We start from the raw sequence: 24,320 nt of genomic DNA, 5'->3' as shown, positions 1-24,320 counted from the left end.
ACCCCTCTCAACCTCCTCTTCTCCAGATCAAATATTCCCACATCCCTCAGCCTTTCCTTGTGGTGCTTGGTCTCCAGGCCCCTGATCATCTTCATTGCCCTCCTCTGCACTCACTCTATTCTGTCCACATCCTTTTTTGAAGTGAGGCCTCCAGAACTGCACACAGTACTCCCAATATGGCCTGATCAGTACAGTGTACTGTGGGACTATGACATTTTGTGATTTGGATATTATGGCTCTGTTCATACACCCCAAGACTGCGTTAGCCTTTTTTGCCACTGCATCACACTGACTGCTCATATTTATCTTAGAGTCCACCCAAGGACAATTTATATTTAGACCAATTTTTAAAAAATCATTCTCCATTTTCTTATTAGACACAGATTTTGTTCCATCATTCCATCCAATTTACTAGAGACTAGAGATTAGAGACTAGAATGCCTAAATATGTTATTTTATGGAATTCATTGCCATAGGAAGTGGTAGTAGCTATAAGCATGGATGGCTTCAAGAGGGAATTTGATAAACATATGAAGCAGATGTCCATCAGTGGCTATTAGCCACAAGGTATAGATAGGAACTCTCAGTCTGGGGCAAGTGATGCTCTGTATTCTTGGTGCTTGGGGGGGGGGGCCAACAGTGGGAGGGCTTCTAGTGCCCTGGCCCCACTGGTGGACCTCCTGATGGCACATGGTATTTCTGGCCACTGTGTGACAGAGTGTTTGGCCTGATCCAACATTGGCTTCTCTTATGTTCCTGTGTTCTCACTCTTCCATTAATTATTTCAGTTATTATACTTTTATCCACTACTGTTAACCGTACTCCCATCAGCACTGACTTAATGTTGTTAATTTTACATCCAGAAATTGCCCCAAATTGCATTATTGTTTGATTTAGACTCTGTACTGAGGTCTTAGGATCTTGTAATGTAAAAATGATATCGTCAGCATACAATAATAGTTTTGTAGCATTTTTCTGGAAATCGATGCCTTTGATTCCTTGATGCTGATGCACCACTATTGCCAAAATTTCAATGCTAATGATTTATTACGTATGTTTTTAATCCATTAGTCATCTTGTTGGTACCGATCAGGGCAGAATGACGAGGTATAAATTTTGTAAAGCAATAAATAAATAAATACATGAGGGTCTTAGCTTGCCGACAATTTGGGTTTAAGCCATGAGTTTGCAAACGGCTCTCAAAACATGCCACATATTTTTTTTCTTTATACACCTCTAGAAATCAGGATTCTGGGCAAAAGACCCAAAGCCAGGCTACCCTGCAGGACAGGTGGAGATCTCATTCTTGCTCAAGTAACTGTCTTGGCAAGACACCGATCTTGCAGGAGGATTAACTCAGATAGCTACGATTGCTCAGCACAATGTATTGGAACGTTCTCCTGGGAAAGCTTCGTTGAAATGAAAGGGAGTGGCATGAAGGCATGTCGGCACTCTTGCACAAAGACTTCTTCACATCACCGAAGCTTCTGCAAGAGAAATTCTGCACAGATTATGCCCATCACGTGCCAAGTTCACCAGGGTGATGTTTGGCGGGGGGGGGGGGGTTAGGGGGGGGGTGTTACAAAAAGGGATGGATCTTGGCAAGCTCAGCATTCTGAAATCCCTGAAATATCCAGAATCATTCAGGATAGCCAGAGCAGTATATTAGTCAAAGTATATCCCTCCTATGCGCCAGGAAGCTCAAAGCAATGTTTCAGTCTCACATCAAACCTACAAAACAAAGTTCGAGTCCGGCGGCACCATTAAGACCAACAAAGTTTAATTCTGGGTGTAAGCTTTCGTGTGCATGCACACTTCTTCAGATATTCGTGTGTATGCACACGGAAGCTTATACACTGAATAAAACTTTGTTCATTTTAAAGGTGCCACTGGACTCAAACTTGGTCTGAAGCGGCAGAACAGGCATAGCTACCAACCTGAATCTAGCAAGAAACCTACAAGGCAGGCTAGTTTCAGAAACAGTAACCAACCTCAAAGTCACCCACTGAGCTACATGGATGAATCTGGAGTTCGAACCCAGGTCCAAGCCGAACACTTTACCCATTATGCCACACCGCATAATTCAAATATCTGCTCAGCTATAAAACTCACTGTGTAACCTGGGCACTTACACTGTTTCCCTGGAGCATTTTTTTCACATACAAGGCATAAATCTCTTGGGAGTTTCTCACGGAAACAGAGTTTATCTATACATCACATTTAAATGCCAGTTGGCCGTTCACAAGGAGGCGCATGTATTACATGACTCAGTATTACAGATAGGGACACCTGCAGAATTCTGCCCGGTTGAATTTCTCCCCGGATGGCAGGATTCCAAACTAAAAGATCTTCTTAGTAGGGCGATTACTAGCCCCCTTCCCGTTGTTATGTTCTACTCTGTGTACAGGAAGAGAACCATGAGGATTCTGCCACGCATGTACTGAAGTTGAAAATACACGCGTTGCCCCTTTCACACAACACCGTAATTGTCCTTAGGAGGATCATGGGCAGAGGGCTCTCCCTGTACACACGGCTGCTAGGCTTTCAATGCACAAGACCATAACAACTAAAAAGGCCGGCTGATAATGCCATAATCTACAACGAGAGCCAGCGTAGTATAGCAGTTGAAGTGTTAGACTAGCCTCTGGGAGACCCAAGCTTGATTCTCCCACTCTGCCATGGAATCGCACTGGGTGACCTTGGGCCAGACACCCTCTATCAGCCTGACCAACTTCAGGGGGGGGGGGGTGAGGTCAAAATGGAGAAGGGGGAGAACAATGTCGCTGTGGGTTTCCTTTGGAGAGAAAACCAGGGATAGGATTAAATAAATACAATTCCATTCTTTTCTTTCCAGAATGTATAGGCTTCTGGAAAGACAAGACGACAGAGATGAATAACTCAAGGGACTAAGCAGTTTTTATTACACCTAAGCCAGTTTGGTGTATTGGTTAAGTGCACGGACTCTAATCTGGGAGAACCGGGCTTGATTCCCCACTCCTCCACTCGCACCTGGCTGGATGGCCTTGGGCAAACCTTAGTTCTGATAAGAGCTGTTCTTGAAAAAGAGCAGTTTCTGTCAGAGCTCTCTCAGTCCCACCTACCTCACAGGGTGTCTGTTGTGGGGAGGGGAAGGGCAAGGAGATTGTGAGCCGCTCTGAGACTCCCTCGGGTAGTGAAGGGTGGGGTATAAATCCAGTCTCTTCTCTTCTACGGTCCAGAGCCTATTATTCTCTCCCCAGAGAGACCTGCCTGTCCCCTTTTGTTGCCGTCTTCTGCCAGTGGGTGAAAGCTTTTTTTTGTTAAATGTGGCATTCCCTCAGCGATCTCTCCTTCCTGCCCTGTTCTTAATTGTTGTTGCTTTCCCTTGACGTTGTTGTGTACATGTATTCTATTGCATTTCATGTGTGACCTGGTTTTAATTGTTTGAATGATAAGTTTTTAATTGTTTGAATGATAAGTTTTTGTTTTAACGGATTTTAAAATGTGTTTTTACTATGTGTGTTCATAATCTGTTAGCCGCCTCGCTGACCCTAATGAGGGCGAAAGGTGGGGTATACAGTTTATAAATAAATAAAATAAAAGGCTCTAATCCCTGTAACCTGATGCTAGAATTAAAATTTTTCCAGCGTTAAAATGCCCAGTGTCTCCTATTCGTTTTTAATAGGACAGACTAAAACGGGTACCCCTTTGGAATTATCTCAACAGAAGAAGAAAAACGTTTGCTTCCAGGGAAATCGGATCTTTTAAAAATAAAAACAGCAATTTTTATTCCCCTGCTGAGGCACTCGTACAGAAAATACAACCTCAATAAAATATTTTTTGGTTCGCTGGGGGTGGGATTGCCCCTGCCCAAAATCTACTGTTGGCATTTTGAAATCTGCTCATCTCTAAGGGCATGGGCAAAACTGGGATTTTATTCATACTGAAAATCCATCTGAAGCCACTAAGGGCCAAACTAGACCACACAGCACCCTGGGGGACTAGGGCTGCCAGCTCTGGTTGAGAAATACCTGGAGATTTTGAGGGTGGAGCCTGATGAGGGTGGGGCTTGGGGGAGACTTCAGCAAGGTACGATGCCATAGAGTCCACCTTCCAAAGCAGCCATTTTCTCCAGAACCGATCTCTGTCACCTGGAGAGCAGCTGTAATAGCGGGAGATCTCCAGGCCCCACCTGGAGGTTGGAAACCTGACCAGGGATGCCCCACTGCCATTTTACCCCTCGAATTCTCTTCTGTCTCAGTCCCCCTTTGGGCTCTTGAAATGGCACAGGGGGAGGGAGGGAGGTGCCCTACTACCGTTTGCGCGCTGTCCCAAGCAGGATCAGGCCCCCTACGGCACATGCAAAGTGAGATACTTCTAGGGAATCCCTGGGGCTGCTGTATCAGCTAGTTTGGGCCTCAGTCTTCTCGTGTGGAAACACTCTCAGGTCTCTCAAACGACTTCACCGGGTTTTTGAGGACAGAAATACCACACTGAGAAACACCTCCAGCGGTCTCACTATCCTTTGACAAAATACGGCGATTTTATGTAACGGGGGAGGGGGGATTCTTATCACAACACCCACAATGACGATTTAGAACATAGTTCTTGTTTTTCTGCAATTTGGCTTCCATTGCTAGACTATAAGGTATCCATAGACAAGGTCCCGAAAAACGTTTCACATGGTGATGTATCTACTGGCGGCAGCAAGAATAGTGTTAGCTAGGTACTGGAAGAAAGAAAAGGTACCTGATAGATGGGATTTTATTAATAAAATGGTTGAAGTGATCGAAATGGATAATTTAACACAAAAACTCCATGGAAGTATGAATTCAGTTTTTCAAAAAAATTGGTCAAATGTATATAAGTGGATTGAAATGAATTTGTAAGTAAAGCATTTATTTAATAGAAATTTGTTAAATCAGGAGGGACAGAGGAAGGATCCGTTTTAATTTGATGGTTTGGTGTTTGCTTTTTGGTGGTGGGCTGTATTTATTGTCTCTATACATGTATAACAATAAAAAAATTATTGTAAAAAAAATTAATTATTCGGTTTAAGTTACCTTCTAGTAACCATCTACATCTTTTAGTAATATCAGGTACATGTTGTTGTATCAGTGTTTTACTGTTTATACCGATGTATGACTCTGAAAATTGTTAGCTGTATACTCTTGTAAATTTAATTAAAAATTCAAAAAAGAAAACAAAAGAAAGAAATCCCACACCAAGCTGCTTTGGGTAGGAGTGAAACAAAATTGGCAACATGTATTTGGTTTATAAATCTTCATGGGGAAAAGGAATCCCTAAAACAGCCTCAGGACTTCCCACACAATCAGCCTCCTCACAAGCACTGGAGGAATATATTATTAAGTAGTTCAAAGCACATACAAAGGCTGAAAGCAAAAACTTGAGTAAAATCCCAGCACATTTTCATCCCACCCTTTCCTGAAGGAGTAGCACACAGGTAGCTTCAATCGGTCCAAAACACTGTTGCCTATCTTTTGATGTGGGCAGCACATTTTACCGACTACACTGACTACCTTTTTTGTTTCTGGACACAATTCAAGGTGCTGGTTTCTAACCTTTAAAGCTCTAAACGGCCTGGGACCAGAACACCTTGAGGCAGTACCTGTTTCCATTCTTTGAGATCTGCTACTCAGGCCCATCAGAGATTGGTATCTAAAAGGAAAAGGGCACTCTCAGGAGTCCAGAGTCATGCAACTCCCCAAAAGTGGTGGCTTAGTTGGTTGCAACATTCATGTTTTTAAGGAGACGGTTAAATACGTTCTTCTAGAGAATATTTGAAGGGCTGTCATGTAGAAGATGGAGCAGATCTATTCTCTCTTGCTCCGGATTGCAAGACTAGATCTAATGGGTGGAAATTACAAGGGAGTCGTTACCGGCTAAATATCGGAAGAAACTTCCTAAGTGGTTGAGCAGTGGAACAGGCTGCCTCGGGAGGTGGTGGATGCTCCTTCGCTGGACGTTTTCAAGTGGAGGTTGGACGACCATCTTTCGGGCATGTTGTAGGGCTATGTTCATGCAGAGTGCAGGGGGTTGGACTAGATGACCTGCAAGGTCCCTTCCAACTCTAACATTCTATGATTCTATGAAGAGTTGTTTTTTATACCCAGCTTTTCTTTACCTTAGGGGCCATGGTGGCTTAGAGGTTAAGACGCTGAGCTGCAGACCAGAAGGTCTGTAGCTTGGCAGTTCGAGACCCTAGTACCGTGTGATGGAGTGGAGTGAGCTCCCATCTCTGGCCACAGCTCCTGCCAACGTAGCAGTTCGAAAGCAAGAAATTGCAAGTAGATAAATAGGTACCGCTTTGGCGGGAAGGTAACAGCGTTCCGTGCACCTCAGCATTTTGTCATGCCGGCAACATGACCACAGAAACGTCTTCAGATAGCACTGGCTCTTCGACTTGGAAACGGACATGAACACTGCCCCCTAGAGTCGGATTCAACTAGCTTTCAAGCAAGGGAAACCTTTACTTTCTTTACCTTAAGGAGTCTCAGAGAGGCTTACAATCTCCCTCCCTTCCTCTCCCCCCATCAGGCACCTCCATGAGGCTGGTGGGGCTGTGAGACTTCTGAGAGAACCGTGACTGGCCCAAGGTAACCCAGCAGGCTTCATGTGGAGGAGGAGTGGGGAATCAAACCCAGTTCTCCAGATTAGAATCCGCCGCTCTTAACCACTACACCATACTGGCTCATGATGTAGTTGTCAGAGTTCGGGATTGGGAGCTGGATTCAAATCCTCACTCAGTCTCAAAACTACCTGTGTGACCTTAGTCCAGTCACTTTCTCTCTCAGCCAAACTTACCTCACAGCACTCTTATGAGCATAAAAACAGAGGAAGGGAAAACCATGCACGCCACTCAGAGCTCCTTGAAAGGAGGGTGAAATTAAAAATGGCATAGACAGAGATGGGCTTTTAGGAGCTTTTTATAGTCTCTGATGGTTTAAAAGGTTTTTGGATTTGCTTGGTTGTAGTAATTGGTTTTAATAAGGGTTATTATGCTGATCTGAAGGTTTGATTGGTTTTCCTCTGACGCGTTTGTGCTCTGATGGTTTTATGGAGGCGATTTTCATTTTTTGCCGACGCTGTTGGTATTTATGATCTCCTATAGCTGTTTTTAGACGTGTAAATTGCTCTATTTTGTGATAGTTAAGCAACCTGGGAACTTGCCAAAGACCAAGATTAAAAAATCACAGCATGGCCAGTACCAACTACTAATAAAAGAGTGTTTATAATAGCAAACTTGTTTTGGGCATAGGTAACTTCCAGGACACCAAATATGCATATAAAGGATGAAGGGGGGGCCTAAGAGACATAAGGGTCCCAAGAGACCCAAATATTATCAGGAGTCCAAGAAAAACTGAATTTCAGAATTCTGTCCTACAAATACAAAGAATATTTGGGGTTTTAAAAATCGCTTAATTTGTCAAGCCCAGTTATCAATTAAGCCAAGCGATGTAGTAATTTCCTCTCTCTTTTCTTGCATGTGTCTGTTTGAGGGTATGTTTTTAACAAAAGAAACAAAAAGGAAAACTGTTTTTGAGGCCACTGGGGTGAGTCACCTACGGTTAAGGCCAAAATAAACAGACGTCCAGCAGCATCTTCAAGACTAACAAACTTCTGTTCATTTTGGCTGAAGCCAACTAGCGCAGCTACCACTCTGGAACTAAGGTTAAGGTCGGACTGACCAGCTGAAGACGGTTGTACCTGCCCTCCGTTATTCCCCCCGCCAGAACAAAGATTGGTGCTCACCTTTAACGCTTCTTCTGGGACCTTGTGTTGGATCTGTTCCAACACATACATGTTAGCATGTGAGAGAGAAAAAAGTCAAGGAAAACCTACTGTTACAGTAATAGAAACAACTGGGAAATCACCGCCACCCTCCCAAAAGACACTGCACGGGGGGAGGGGAAGGAACATGTCACCAAACAGCACCCGGGACCAGTTTGCAGCTCAAAGGGTAGCCATTCCTATAGGGCAGTCAATCCTTCAAGGCTCCACTGGGAATGAATGGGTGACTCTGTCATGAGAAAGGAAGTTAAAGCTACTACCATCCGTCCATCATCCCCACCTCCTGCCTCCCCCCACCCCCATCTAGCCATCCACTTATGAGCAGGGGTCATTTCCTGCAGGAGCGCACAGGAGTGGAGCTCCGGAAGTAAAGAGCCCAGGGGGCGGGCGCATGCAACAAGCCCCACCCCCTGCTCCCAGCAGCCCTCAGTCAGAGCAAGAAGCAGCCAGGTAACTTGCAGAATTCCCCCTACCCCTCGGGCCAAAACAGTCCAGTGGCACTTTTAAGACCAAGTTTTATTCAGGTACAAGCTCTCCCTCCTCTGTGAGGACAGATCTGCACGTCCCGTTCCCACCCCCCCACCCCCCCAGAATTAGCAATCCAAAACAGTCCAGTGGAGCCTGAGCCGTGGGTGTTGCCTTCTGACACACTTCCAGTGATGGCAGGGGGTGTGGCATATGCAAATAAGTTATGCTAATGAGTTATGCTAATGAGCTCCTGCACCTCTTTTTCTACAAAATGACCCCCGCTTATGAGACTAAGCTCGATTCCAAATAGGTAGAAAAGGAAGCTTTGCTTCATGAACGGCTGCTGTGATCCACGATATGGCTTTGCCAAATATGCAGCGATTTCACACTAATACCAAATACGCTTTGTTACAAAGAACTGCTAGAGCTGGATTTAAAAATAAAGCTGTAACTAAGATTGCCAACTCCAGCTTTGGAAATTCTTGGGAGACTTGGGGATGGTGCCTGGGGAGGGAGGGAAGTTCAGCAGAGACGTGATGTCACCCTAGGACTTCTCCTTCTTCTAGACTCAATGGTATACCATCGAGTTTGCCCACCAAAGCTGCCATTTTCTCCAGGGGAATGGATCTCTGTTGTCTTAGAGGTCCGTTGGAATTCTGGGCTGGAAAATACCTGGAGACTTTGGGGGTGGATCTAAGAGTGGGTGTGGTTTGGGGAGGGGAGGGGAGGGGCCTCAGCATGGTACAATGCCACAGAGTCCACCCATCAAAGCAGCCATTTTCTCCAGGGGAGCTGATCTCTGCCAGCTGTAGATCAGTTGCAAAAGTGGGAGATCCCCAGGCCACACCTTGGGAGTGGATAACCTTACAGATTGCAGCAAGCATGGCTATATGTTATACTCTCCATCCCACCAGTGCTCACGGAGACAGGCAGCACTTTGATGCAGGGTGGATTTGATTTAAATCACTACTCAGTAAGACTCACATTAAATCATGGTTTTCTAGATAAAGGCTCATTTTTGCTGGCCTTAATATTTGCAACCCCAGATGAAGGTTTCATTTTAGTACAGTAACTTTTCAGGTTAGTTTTAGTGATATCAGAAAATCAATGATTGGTCATTTACCACTTGAAATAGGTAATTATGAAATCATTGCAAGGTGAACTATCTCCAGTTTAATAGGTTGTTAATCATTCACATTTGGACAACTTTTCTGCTGTACTTTACTGGAAGGAGAAAAATAATTATTAACAATAGCCATTTAAATTGTTTTATTTAACTAAAACAGTAGCATTATATAGCATATGTATTCTTGCATTTGCTTAAACATCCATGAGGATACACTCACAAAGATCTCAAGATTTCTGGAGTATTCTGCTCAAATAAGTTTCACTTCCATTTATACTGCCTGCTCCTTCCTCCTCACACTTAGCTCTTAACAGCCCCTCCTTATCCAAACCTATTCCACCCCAAACAATCTCATATTCATTGAAATTCTTGAAACTTAGCACTTAAGAGATAAGGGGTTGATTCTGTGCGCATAGGTTTGCAGAGGACCAATAGGACTGAGGCCTCTTAACTCCATATGTTTATTTTATCACATTTTTGCTATGAAGAGGCATGTGACCGCTGTAGACACAAATTCACAGTTTTGAGAACTGTGAAGCCAAGCATCTGTGATAATATCTTCTAGATAGAAAAACTGCCCAGTAAAGTTACAGACACCTCTGGGAGAGCATGACATTGTGAATGGATTAATACAGGGGTCATTTCCTGCAGGAGTGCACAGGAGCGGAACTCCGGCAGTAAAGAGCCAAGGCGGCGGGCACATGCAACAGCTAGCAATCCAAAACAGACCAGTGGAGCCTGAGCGGTGGGTGTTGCCTTCTGACACACTTCCGGTGATGTCAGGGTGTGTGGCATACGTAAATAAGTTATGCTAATGAGTTATGCTAATGAGCTCCTGCACCTCTTTTTCTACGAAATGACCCGATTTACCAAAAAATTTGAACACTGCATGAATATACAGCCTCATGCAATGTAATTAAAAACTAATCCTTATTTCATGATGAATAATCTTTGGGCTAGTCTATAATGTATCTTTAAAGGGGCTGCGGTGGCTCAAGTGGTTAAGATGCTGAACTGCCGACCGGAAGGTCGGTAGTTCAGCAGTTCGGAGACCCGAGTGCCACATGACGGAGTGAGCTCCCATCTCTGCTCCCAACTCCTGCCAACTTAGCAGTTCAAAAGCAAGAAATTACAAGTAGATAAATAAGTACCACTTTGGTGGGAAGGTAACAGCGTTATGCGCCTTGGTGTTTAGTCATGCCGCCCACATGGCCACGGAAATGTCTTTGGACAGCGCTGGCTCTTCGGCTTTGAAAAAGAGATGAGCACTGCAACCCTAGAGTCGGACTCGACTGGCTTTCGAGCAAGGGAAACCTTTACCGTTACCTATAATGTATCTTAAATAGAAATAGACAGATTTTTCCTCAGAAAGCATCTTATTTTTAAAAATCCAATTTAAAAAAATCGATTTAAATTTTTTTAATCTGATTTTTTAATTTAAAAAAATGATTTTTATCCACCCTGCTTTGATGCCACACACAGGAACTGCCCAGGGGAACACAGAGCCAATGCTCTTGCCAGCTACCACCAATGATGAGCAATAGGACACCAGGATCCCATGTGGGATTCCGCCTGCTTTTGGTGGGCCCCAAATTGATTTTCCTGTCTGCACCTGGAACTTCCAACTTCCAGGTGTGACTCTCAGGGCCAAAAACATGCACTTCCCTCCCCCAGCTTAGACGAATGGAAATACGAGGTTAACAGGCAGTGCTGTCCATAAAGAGAATGTGATGTTCTACCAGTGTTCTCTCTAAGCTGAGTTATTTTATTTTATTAGATTTATACCCTGCCCTCCCCACCGAGGCGGGCTCAGGGTGGCTTACATATATGCAATAGCTAAAAACAACAATATACTAAAAGCATTAAATCTTAAAACAATATAAGGTGCTAGTAACAATATAAGTGACCATAAATAGAAATCTATCAGACTTTTTCCTCAGAAAGCATTTTATTTTTAAAAATTCAATTTTAAAAAATCAATTTAAATTTTAAATCCAATTTTTTTAATTTAAAAAAATGATTTTTATCCACCCTGCTTTGATGCCACACACAGGAACTAAGACAGGAGGGCCTGGCGGGAGATGGTCCATGGGGTCGCGAAGAATCGGACTCGACTGTGCGACTGAACAACAACAACAACAATCCCATGTGGGATTCCGCCTGCTTTTGGTGGGCCCCAAATTGATTTTCCTGTCTGCACCTGGAACTTCCAACTTCCAGGTGTGACTCTCAGGGCCAAAAACATGCACTTCCCTCCCCCAGCTTAGACGAATGGAAATACGAGGTTAACAGGCAGTGCTGTCCATAAAGAGAATGTGATGTTCTACCAGTGTTCTCTCTAAGCTGAGTTATTTTATTTTATTAGATTTATACCCTGCCCTCCCCACCGAGGCGGGCTCAGGGTGGCTTACATATATGCAATAGCTAAAAACAACAATATACTAAAAGCATTAAATCTTAAAACAATATAAGGTGCTAGTAACAATATAAGTGACGATGGCGAAGGCAGAGTAGCATCAGCACACTGGTAAATGCCGTCGGTATTAGATTTTAGTGTCAGCGGAACTCAGGTGGATGGTATTAGGCCCAGAGCCTTGGTGTATTGCATGAGGCTCCTTGGTGTATTGGGTGTGCCTGGAGGAAGAGCTCTGTCTTGCAGGCCCTGTGCAACTGTAAAAGGTCCCACAGGGCCCTAAGGTCTTCCAGGAGCTCATTCCACCAGCACGGAGCCGCTACTGAAAAGGCCCTGGCCCTAGTTGATGCCAGCCTGATGTGTTTAGGGCCCGGAAGGGCCAGACGGTTTTGGGATCCTGACCGCAGTGCTCTCTGGGGAACATGTGGGGAAAGGCAGTCCCTCAGGTAGGTAAACCTCTGACCGTAAAACATTTTAGCCTCCAGCTCACACATTTTTTGTCTTCGCTCAGGAAGGACAGCTCCAGAGCAAACTAATTCATGCAGTAGCCAAATCGCTCACTCACAACTTTAAAGCCAGTCGCTCACAAAGTAGAATTTTCGCTCACCAGACTTCACAGCTTAAGAGGGAGCATTGGTTCTAACCAAAGCAAACCACTCTAAATCGGCAAGATTTACACAGGTCCCCTTTATGGCTGCACAAACCAGATGGGTGGAACTTTGCCACCAGAGTGAAAGTGGGGGGTTGGGGGGACCAGGAGGGGACGATTTGGCAGAACACAAAAAACAAGACAGGATGGGAAAGGTTCCCATTAAAAATAGACCAAGTACAGGCTACGTTTTGGCATGGCTGGGAAAATTCCCCGCAAGAGAACACTGCTGACTCAGGGGATGCGAAAGATGATGGGATCCGGAAAGCCGTGAATGAGGGGAAGGGGCAGAGGGGTGAAAAGAACCATCAGCGGGAGAGCGGAGAGGGGTGAGGCGAACTGCCCTGGGATGCAAAACTGGATCCGCGCTTTCATTTGCAGTGATTTTATTTCAGCAAAAATGTCTCACAGCCAGCCTCTCTCTCTCTCTCTCACACACACACACACCCCTACGCAAAAGAATGAGCTGAACAAACGCAAAGACTTCCCAGCTGTGTCTCCTGCCAAGGTCCACTGTAACGCCAGCCGCACTGTAATCTGCATTTTGTCTTGTTTTGTTTTTTAAGCCTTTACTTGCCAACCCAGCACGTAGGACAGTAACGTCTGTGTTCGTGGTCTACACCCCCCCCCCCAACTGCTGAAATGTACAGAGATAACAAAAGCTTGCAAGAGGCAAAAAGGGGAAAACGTTTAAGAAAGAGAAGAGCCATGATTCATGGTCCAGTTCAGCAAGTTATTTAAACTGATGCCTTACTCACCAGGAGTGGGTTGTGGGTGTTTTTTTTTAAATTAGAATTATTATTTTGTTTGTCCTCTTGCTGACCCGCTTTTTGAAACAGGGATGCCTCGTAAGGAGAAATCGATAGAGATACGGGAGGATGGGAGGGGGAGAAATGTGTGCGTCACGTATGCGCATGAAAGAGCACGCTGGCCCCTGACACAAAGTCTGAGCCTATTATGGGTTGTAAACTGAGCACAGCAATCCTACACTTACTCTCAGTGCCAATACGGGGAGCTTCCCAATACTGAGTCAGACCACTGGTCCATCTAGCTCAGTAGCATCCACTCTGATTGGCTGAAGCTCTCCAGGGTCTCAGGAAGAGAAGGATCTTTCTCACAGAGGTTGTAGTGTCTCTCTTACTATGTTGTTGTTGTTCAGTCGCACAGTCGAGACCAACTCTTCGCGACCCCATGGACCAGATCACACCAGGCCTTCCGGTCTTCCGCCGTCCTCTGAAGTTGGCTCAATTTCATGTTCGCTGCATCTATGACACTGTCTAACCATCTCATCCTTTGCCGTCCCCCGTCTTCTTTGACCTTCAATCTTTCCCAGCATCAGGGTCTTCTCCAGTGAGTGCTCCCTTCTCATTGGGTGGCCAAAGTATTTGAGCTTCAGTTTCATTATCTGGCCTTCTGGGGAACAGTCAGGGTTGATTACTTTTAGGATTGACTGATTTGATCTTCTTGCAGTCCAAGGGACTCTCAAGAGTCTTCTCCAGCACCAAGCTGCCTTATACTGAGTCAAACCTCAGGTCCTTTCAGCCATCTGTTCAGCTTGGGGTATCTTCAGATCTCCTGTACTGAATAGCAGGTCACCCTCGATAGCCAAGAAAGGCCCCTTCCTACCTTTAAGACTCTCGCTCAAGCCCTGACCTGGATAGCCCAGGCAAGCCTGATTTCGTCAGATCTCGGAAGCTAAGCAGGGCCGACCCTGGCAAGTACTTGGAAGGGTGACCTCCAAGGAACTCCAGGGCTGGGATGCAGAGGCAGGTTAGGGCTCTTTAGCTTGGAGAAACGACGACTGAGGGGTGACATGATTGAGGTTTATAAGATTATGCATGGGAAAGAGCAGCTAGAGAAAGAGGCACTTTTCTCCCTTTCTCACAATACAAGAACTCGTGGGCACTCCATGAAATTGCTGAGCGGTCGGGTTAGAACGGATAAAAGGAAGTACTTCTTCACCCAAAGAGTGATTAACACTTGGAATTCACTGCCACAGGAGGTGGTGGCGGTTACAAGCATGGACGGCTTCAAAAGGGAATTAGATAAGCATATGGAGCAGAGGTCCATCAGTGGCTATTAGCCACAAGGTATGGAGAACCGGGTTTGATTCCCCACTCCTCCACTTGCACCTGCTGATGTGACCTTGGGTCAGTCACAAGCTCTGGCACAGCTGTCCTTGAAAAAGAGCAGTTTGTGTCAGAGCTCTCTCAGCCCCACCCACCTCACAGGGTGTCTGTTGTGGGGAGGGGAAGGGAAAGGAGTTTGTAAGCCGCTCTGAGACTCCAAGTGAAGGGCGGGGTATAAATCCAATCGCTTCTTCTTCAAGGAATCCACCGCGCCTACTCCAGCTTCACGGTGCAATCCCGTGCAGAGGTACTCCAGTCTACGCCCACTGATTTCAAACAGTGTCGCCTAGAATGCCGCTGCACAGGAGCGCTCCATCAGTCACAAAGACGCTTGCACGACAGTTAAATTATTTCAATGCGTTCTTTAAAAACTGATGCCAAATAACACCTCAACAGCCCTTCCAAGTTTGAAAAATAAATAATGGCAAGCAAAACATTGCTACTGCCCAAACAAAGCCTGATCCAAGGAATATTCGCTACTGAAGCCAGTACGAACCAACCAAGCAGTTTTACACTGCTCGGCCTGTGATGCAAATGACGCCTTCACATTGCTCACCCTGTGATGCAAATGACACCGCTTTGCAGCGAATTAGACTATCGGTCCATCAACGTCAGTATTGTCTACTCAGACTGACATCTTTTTCAAGGACAGCTGTGCCAGAGCTTGTGACTGACGCAAGGTCCTCCAGCCAGGTGGAAGTGGAGGCGTGGGGAATCAAACCCAGTTCTCACAGATTAGAGTCTGCACACTTAACTACTACACCAATTCTGGAGGCTAGAGGGGGGGGGGATTTGAGGGAGAGGCTCCAATGTCACAGCGTAGCTGCTAGAGCCTCTCCCCAAGATACCAACCACGTTTGAAGAACATTGGACCCGAGGGTCCAATTATACGGGCCCCCACACAGGGTGCCCCTATCCCCTCCATTGTTCTCTATGGTGGGAAAAAGTAACTTTTTTCCCACCATAGAGAACAATGCAGGAGATGGGGGCAACCTGTTTGAGGGCCCGTAGAATTGGACCCCCTGGTTCAATGTTTCTGAAACATGGCGGGTGTCTTGGGGAGAGGCTCCAGCAGCTACCCTGTGATTTTGGAGCCTCTCCCTCAAACCCCCTGCTTTTAAGCCTTCAGAATTGGTTTAGTGGTTAAGTGTGCGGACTCTAATCTGTGAGAACCGGGTTTGATTCCCCACTCCTCCACTTGCACCTGCTGATGTGACCTTGGGTCAGTCACAAGCTCTGGCACAGCTGTCCTTGAAAAAGAGCAGTTTGTGTCAGAGCTCTCTCAGCCCCACCCACCTCACAGGGTGTCTGTTGTGGGGAGGGGAAGGGAAAGGAGTTTGTAAGCCGCTCTGAGACTCCAAGTGAAGGGCGGGGTATAAATCCAATCGCTTCTTCTTCAAGGAATCCACCGCGCCTACTCCAGCTTCACGGTGCAATCCCGTGCAGAGGTACTCCAGTCTACGCCCACTGATTTCAAACAGTGTCGCCTAGAGGACAGGAGCACAGGAGCGCTCCATCAGTCGCAAAGACACTTGCACGACAGTTAAATTATTTCAATGCGTTCTTTAAAAACTGATGCCAAATAACACCTCAACAGCCCTTCCAAGTTTGAAAAATAAATAATAGCAAACAAAACATTGCTACTGCCCAAACAAAGCCTGATCCAAGGAATATTCGCTACTGAAGCCAGTACGAACCAACCAAGCAGTTTTACACTGCTCGGCCTGTGATGCAAATGACGCCTTCACATTGCTCACCCTGTGATGCAAATGACACCGCTTTGCAGTGAATTAGACTATCGGTCCATCAACATCAGTATTGTCTACTCAGACTGACAGGGGCTCCGGGTCTTTGACATCACCAGCTAACTGATCTTTTTAGCTGGAGGTGATGGGGATTGAACCAGGGGCTTCCTGCATGCCAAGCAGATGCGCTATCACTGAGCCACAACACCCCCCACCCAAGGTAGCACAAAAGTTCCAAGAGCCCACACAGCACAAGGCATAGGGAAGTCTAACACACAAGCTCCACCGAAGTACGTGGGAATTGCAAAAGATCACAGTACCCGGGCAGTGCAGTGGAAATTGGGTGTACCTGAGTACAACCAGGGAATGCCTGTCTCTGTGTTGAAGAGCCTCTTTCAAAAGGGGGACACGGACATGCCGAGCCCCCAGTGGCACCAACGTATGGGCCCCCCAAAGACCCACACACACACAGAAACCCTGCATGTTGCCAGTGCCCTGTGTGCTGCCTCCTAGGACTGCCAAAGGGACTGACAAACTGCCCTCAGAGTGAGAAGAGCCTGAAGCCAAAGCCCGGCTTCAGGTGGGATCCTTTGCCAGCATCCCATCTCGGTCACCTAACACAAAGAGGTGGCAGCTCGATGAATCGGGCTCCACCTCCCCTTCTCGGAGAAAGGTGCGGGAGTCACAAAAGGTGGGCGAGGAAGCGGCCCGTGAGGCTGCTGTCCCATTGGATGCTACTGAACACGAGTGGTCGGTGAAAGCTAGAGATGGCCAGTGGTCCCTGCGGCTTCATGGCCTCTTACTGAGTGAGAATGCCAAACCTAAGCTGGAGTGACTGATCTGTTACTGGGAAATTCTGAAGGTGTCTGCCTCCCGTCTGTAAAGGTCTCACTGAAACCAGTTGAACAGCAAATATCGAATGCCTGTTGGATTTAATGGTCCTTGGTTCATCGTTACTCAGTGACTCTCAAGGAAGTCCAAGCAGAAGGATAATCTTATTTCAAGAGTTCTTGCATTTATGGACTTCATGCATTTCTACTACATTTAAGGATTCTAACCATTCAGTATTGTAATGGTTGGAGCGGGCTTTTCTAATCTTATGTGAAGCATTTTGTATGTCAGTCAATGGAATGGCATATGAATATAGTTGCGCGATTATGAAGCATGTTGATGTTTTGTAAACATACACTTTATTACTTTAAATATATTTCTTTATCGTATTGTCATATATTGTTTCCACAGTTCTGGAATTTGTTTTGGTTTGTTTACAACCCTGTTCCCAGACTGTTTATAGCATCCCATCTTGGTCATTTTACACTAAGAGGCAGCAGCTCGATAAGCCGGGCTCCACCCCTTATATGAGAAGGGCGCAGAAGCTGGAAAAGGTGGGGAGAAAGCTGCCTGTGAGGCTACTGTCCCATTGGATGCTACTGGACATGAGTGGCCGGTGAAAGCTACAGACAGCCAGTGGTCCCAGCAGCTTCACAGCCTCTTACTGACTGACAGGAACCTGGCAGGCAAAAGGGATTTTATGTCCAGCTTCGCTGTTCTGTACTGGGCCGCTAAAAGTGGAAACCGTTTCATGGTGAATAAAGGCACAGACGTGGCAGAGAAAGGTACTAAATACTCAGGATTCATTCAAAGCAGTAATTAAATCTCCGCAACCCAAGGTCGGAAGGGAAAGCCAGCGGGGCACCTGCAAAGCTGCTCGTGCAACTTGATCTGCGGAATTCACACAACAAAAAGGATATCGTAGCCGAAGCGGATTACGTCGTTCAGTTTCAACGTGATGTATTTCTGGTCGGGGATCCGTACGTCGTTCACAAAAGTCTACGGAAAAGGAGGACAAAAAAAACATAGTTGAGTTTTAAAAGGCAAGGCGAGGAAGGAAAAGCTGCCTGGTCGGTTTGCTAGAGAAATACACCTGAGCTGCAGAAATCCACCTTCCTAGGCCTTCTCTAGACACCTACCCACCTGCCCTCTAACTCCCATTCTTCCACACTGATCCCTGTTTCTCAGAACGGCCAGCTCCTTCTGCCCCAGGGGTCCCGAACATGATGCCCATCAGGTGTTTGTAGAAAGTGGGCAGGGCCAGGTGAGGCTTTGCTCAGCAAAGCTTCTGATTGGTCAGTCGAGATCCAATTGGCTGTGCAGATTTTTTTTTTTTTAATGTTGCTTAGGCAGGAGCTGCCACCACCGCACAAGGACCTGCACTGTGTTACTGAAAGCAAGCTTGTGGCAGCCATTTGGTGGCTAGCTCCACCTCCTACGGCAGCCATTTGGTGGCAGCCATTTTCGTGGCTGCGCCCACCTCGCTGTGTCAAGAGTTCCAAAGGCACTCAAAAAGGTCAGGGACCTCTGTTCTACCCTCTCCGTTGCTGGAAAGTGTTACAAACACCACAGCTTGTTTTACCCAGTCCTCCTCGACACCTGGGAGAAGCAACAGTGATAGACCAGCCATGCTCTTTCAAGCTTAGCAACTGTGCTTCTTGATCACCTATGTTCGCATCTTTTGCACATCATGAAATGCCACAACTACGCTTTCTCTCGTCTTCCCAGAGCCATGGAGGCAGCATAGGGGCCTACCGTAATGCCACTGCAATCACTTTCCAAGGTCGGAAACATCCATCAGCTGTGGTTCCTGGCTTGGAAAAGGGGCATTTTGGCACTTGCAAGGAGTAATAAATCAGTAGTAATACTTAGTATTCATGCAGCATGTCAGAGTCTTCTAAGCATTTAAGGTACATGATATTACAGATCCTTAACCCTTCAAGGAAAGTCAGTACTGTTATCTCAGTACTGTTAGAAGAAGAAGAGAAGAGATTGGATTTATACCCTGCCCTTCACTACCCGAAGGTGTCTCAGAGCGGCTTACAAACTCCTTTCCCTGTGAGGGAGGTGGGGCTGAGAGAAACTGCTCTTTTTCAAGAACAGCTCTTATCAGAACTACAGCTTGCCCAAGGTCATCCAGCCAGGTGGCTCCTCAGTGGAACAGGCTTCCTGGGGAGGTGGGGGGCTCTCCTTCTTTGGAGGTTTTTAAGCAGAGACTAGGTGGCAATCTGACAGCAATGCGGATTCTGTGAACTTAGGCAGATCATGAGAAAGGAAGGCAGGAAGGGTTGCATCAGTGCTTAGTTCTTGTGGCCCTTTCTGACACGCCCAGGGAAGTGCTGATCACCATTTTGGGGTCAGGAAGCAATTTTTCTCCAGGCCAATTTGGCTGGAGATCCTGGAGGTTTTTTGTCATCTTCTGGGCATGAAACAGCAGTCACTGGTGTTGTGGGGGGGAGATATTTGTGAATTCCCTGCATTGTGCAGGGGGTTGGAATAAATGACACTGGAGGTCCCTTCCAACTCTATAATCCTATGATCTCCAAACTGCATATGGAAACAGACTAAAAGCTAAGGACACCTAATAACCATGCAACAAAGCTGATTTAAGAAACTGGGATCTTACTTGTACAGCTCAGCCTCTTATGGTGCACAAGTAGGAGAGATGCCGTGAAACACCCAGGGAAATTGCCACTCACCCTGGAGACAACCAACTCTGGCCCTGAAGGACATTGAACACATGGTGCATCAATACCAGTGTTGCATACAGTCTAAGGTGTTGGACTAAGGGTTGCCAACCTTCAGGCTTTGCTGAGGTCCCCCCCCCGCCCTCCTTGGGCTCCACCCCCAAAACCTCCCAAATTTCCCAACTCACAGTTGGCAACCCCACTTCCAACATTGTTCTCCTCCATTTTATCCTTACAACCACCACCTTGAGAGGTAGGCTAGGCTGAGATACAATAGAACCATAGAATTATAGAGTTGGAAAGGATCTCCAGGGTCATCTATTTACGTATTTATTGAATTTCTACACCGCCCTCCCTGCTGCGGTGGCTCAAGTGGTTAAGACGCTGAACTGCAGGCTGTGGAAGGTCGGTAGTTCAGCAGTTCGAGACACGAGTGTGCCGCATGACGGAGTGAGCTCCCGTCTCTAGTTCCAGCTCCTGCCAACCTAGCAGTTCGAAAGCAAGAAATTGCAAGTAGATAAATAGGTACCACTTCGGTGGGAAGGTAACAGCGTTCTGTGCGCCTTGGTGTTTAGTCATGCCAGCCACATGACCACGGAAACGTCTTTGGACAGCGCTGGCTCTTCGGCTTTGAAACGGAGATGAGCATCGCAACCCTAGAGTCGGACTCGACTGGCTTTCGAGCAAGGGAACCTTTACCTTTACGCCGCCCTCCCAGCCAAGGCTGGCTCTAGTCCAAACCCCACCCCCCGCACAATGCAGGAAATTCACAAATACCCCCCCACATCCCCAGTGGCCCCCTGCTCTATGCCCAGAAGAGGGCAAAAACAACAACAACCCACCTACACTTTCCCCAGTCAAACTGGCCTGGAGAACAATTGCTTCCTGGCCCCAAAGTGGTGATCGGCATTTCCTTGGGCATGTGAGAAAGGGCCACCAGAACTAAGCACTGATGCAACCCTTCCTGCCCCCTCCCCCTCTCATGATCTGCCTAAGTTCACAGAATCAGCATTGCTGTCAGATGGCCATCTAGCCTCTGTTTGAAGAAACCTCCAAAGAACAAAAAAAATAACTAGCTCAAGGTCAGCTTGTGAAGTTTGATGGCAGAGTGCAGATCTTAACCTGGGTCTTCCAGATCCTGGTTTGACACTTCACCACACTGGCTCTCAAGGGAGGGTTTGTGGTTCAGGGTAACACATTCTTTACACAACGTGAAGCCTTCCGAGCTCTATTTATTTATTTATTTATTTGAATCTTTTCTCCCCCTGCCTTATCTCCTTGGATTCAATCCCTGGCAGCTCTTGTTAACAGGAGAAAGTGGGTGTTGGCAAAGTCCTTTCTCTGCCTGAGGCCCTGAAAATCTGCGATCAGTCGACATGGGCAGTTCTGTGCTAAATGAACCACTCTGCAAGTTATTCAAATTAAAGCTTTTTTTTAGAACATTGCTTTAAAAAAAAATCCATTTGGTACAACTTTGGTTTCCTCAGAAACTGAAAAAGCAGCCGGGCAAACGCCACAACACGCACTGTGGTCTCTCTACCACCCACACAGCCTGGCCAAAAAGAGTACTATCTAGACGTACCGTGGGAACTAGTCAAGTTCCAACACATCCATGAACTTAGAACTGTCAGGTGTGTGTGCTCTTAAGGCAGACCTGGCCCAACCCGAAGGACAACTTAGCCAAATATCAGGGACATTTGTCTCAGCTAAGTCCTGGAGAGAGGTGGAGAGAGAGAGAGAGAGAGAGAGCACATCACTAACTGTGCTTTTCAAGGAGGAACACAGAGGCAGCTTAGTTGCCCATTGAATGGTTCGAGTCTTCTATATTCCACAAGACAGAATCAAAGATCTGAAAGGGTCCAAAGATGTACCCCAAGGGACATGGCAGATACCAAAAAATAAAAATGTCTGTATTATTTGAACCAAGTTAGAGTCCAGTGGCACCTTTAGGACCAAAAAAGTTTAATTCGAGGTATAAGCTTTCAACTGCATGCACATTTCTCCAGATACATTGAAATGAAAGTTACCAGTACATACTAGAGATGTAAAATTTCCGGAAATTTTGAAGCTCGGAAAAAAACCCGGGTTTTTTCCAGTTTTTTTCAGGGGGGGGGGGCCACCGGAAATTTTTGGAAAAATTGAAAAAATGCTACAGCAGCATTTCTTTTGTCTAGATTGAAAGTCATTCTGTTACTTTAGGAACTTAAAATATGACTATGGACATTTTTACTTGGAATGAAATGATCACAACTAGCATATTAAAAATATAGTGTATCCAAACAATTATTACAAACAGAATACCAACCCACATGAAAAAACAAAACTGATACTTTTTTATTTTCTTCTGACAATAGCACCTCCTAAAGGAAGAAATGCATCTTGTTCTTGCATTGGAGAGTTCAGTTTGTAACCTAGGACTTGCTTGTCCTCAGTGCTGCACAGAAATTAGATCAATCTGATACCATATATATATATATTAGAAATGATTTGGAAAATATTTGAACACCTTGTCTTAAAATATTTTATTCATCATGTTAATAAAACGTTCCATAATAAAAAAAAATATTTTCTTTTTTTCCAATTTTTCGGAAAAAAACAAAAAAGGCTTCAGGAAAAAAATGGGTTTTTTTCCGAATTTTCCCAGTTTTTTCCGGGCCTTCACATCTCTAGTACATACATATAGAGGGTAAGCAGCAAATTAGCATAGAGCATATTAAAGTTGTTTGACAGATGCAAGGACCAAACTGGAATAACTAATCTTCTAATTCCAGTTTGGTCCTTGCATCTGTAAAACAACTTTAATATGCTGTATGCTAATTCGCTGCTCACCCCTCTACCTGTATGTATAAACTGGTAACTTCCATTCCAACGTATCTGAGGAAGTGTGCGTGCACACAAAAGCTTATACCTCGAGTTAAACTTTGTTGCTCCTAAAGGTGCCACTGGACTCTAACTTTGTTCTGCTGCTTCAGACCAACACAGCTACCCCAACCTGAATCTATCGATATTTTTGTCATACATATTAAACGGTTTTATTTTACTATCTTCTGCAAAAATAAACTATCCGAATATCTGCACCTGCAAAATCTGAAAAGAGAGTTGTACAAATCAACACACCTGGACACAGGTTGCAAAATGGCTCAAGGGATTGCTTAAAGGAGGCTCCTAAGTTCGAGTCGACTTGCCTTTAAACAGTTTTTTTAAAAAAAAAACAAAAAAAAAAACCATGCCAGTGGGCTAGCTCACCTTTCCCCTGCCTTTGTGCCTCAAACACCACAATTATTCACCCCTGAACCTAATGATAATTTCCTCTTCCTCCTTGGCCCTCCCTCATGCACACCGTTTACTTTTTAACCCCCCCTCCCCGTTTTTTCCAACTACCTTCGAAGTGTATCCAATGGGATCTTCTGTTTTAAAATCGTTTTTAAGGTTTGAAAAACGGCTAAGGGAAGGCGGGAAGAACAGCTTCGTGACTGTCACGAGGGGCAGCCCATCAACACTGTGCACAGCCCCTTCAACCGCAATGAGGAAAAACAGGCTTTCCCCAAGCTTGACGCTTGGGCACCTGACTGAATGCAGGGTGTGTCGAGTCCCAAAGCAAGGTCGCCACTTAATATCTCCAGTGCATCCGAATGCTCCCTGAGGTTTCCAAAATGACTTGCTGAAACTCATATAGAAAGTCTGTAGCAAAGAAAGCGTCTTCCCAATGCAAACACAGGAAGCAGCTTTATACCGATCCAAATGCTTGGTCCGTCAAGCTGTCAGTATCATCTACTCCACAGGTGTCAAACTCATTTGTTACGAGGGCCGGATCTGACATTAAATGTCACTTTGTCGGGCTAAGCCATGTGTGCCATAAAACCCAATGCCAGGTACCTGAGATACAAGCTGTATAAAGGACAGCAGCTGGTAAGCTCCGAGTTGGTGTATTCTCACTGCAAGGCCCCATGACCTGGGAGGAGGGTGCAAAGGAAAACCCCACATGGGTGGACTGGAGAGCCAGCGGTGCAGCACTGGGCAGATGCTCCCATGATGCTTGACTGCTGCAGACAAGGCTGTTCTGCCATGCTAAAGCCACAATCAAAGTGGCTCTGCCCACTCCCCCACCTCGAGGTCTCCTGTTCCCTCCTTTGCACTAGTTGCTCACAGGCCGCGTAAGAGCCCTGGATGGGCCGGTTCCAGCCCCCGGGCCGTGTGTGTGACACCCCTAATGTACTCAGACCGGCAATGGTTCTCCAGGGCCTCAGGCAGAGGGCTTTTCACATCACCTACTACCTGATCAGTTTAACTGGAGATGGAGGGAACTGAACCTGGGACCTTCTGCACGCAAAGCAGATGGCTCTCCGTCTGAGCCACGGCCCCTCCCCAGTCTTGACCATAAGGCCGCTCTCTCTGAGAAGCTACCCATTTTGGACTGTGCCTGAGCAAAGAAGGAAAGGGAAAGACTTGCTTTCTTTAAATACAAAGCAGCAGCTCCGAAA

At 46.0% G+C, this 24,320-nt stretch overlaps 1 protein-coding gene across 1 annotated transcript in view; it reads right to left on the bottom strand.

Annotated features, from left to right (window-relative positions):
* Positions 1 to 24,320, bottom strand: part of CEP170B (centrosomal protein 170B) — a 123,918-nt gene that overhangs the window by 75,472 nt on the left and 24,126 nt on the right. The window contains exons 3-4 of the mRNA XM_015410557.1: positions 18,073 to 18,151; positions 7,753 to 7,811 (exon numbers count right to left, since the gene is read on the bottom strand). Coding sequence (XP_015266043.1) covers positions 7,753 to 7,811; positions 18,073 to 18,151 — 138 coding nt within the window. The remainder of the gene's footprint in view (positions 1 to 7,752; positions 7,812 to 18,072; positions 18,152 to 24,320) is intronic.

Source organism: Gekko japonicus, unplaced genomic scaffold (genome assembly GCF_001447785.1).
Source record: "Gekko japonicus isolate JY-2015 unplaced genomic scaffold, Gekko_japonicus_V1.1 scaffold3394, whole genome shotgun sequence".
NCBI lineage: Eukaryota > Metazoa > Chordata > Lepidosauria > Squamata > Gekkonidae > Gekko > Gekko japonicus.
Note: the sequence above shows the minus strand (reverse complement) of the source record. Positions and strands in the feature narration are given on the sequence as shown.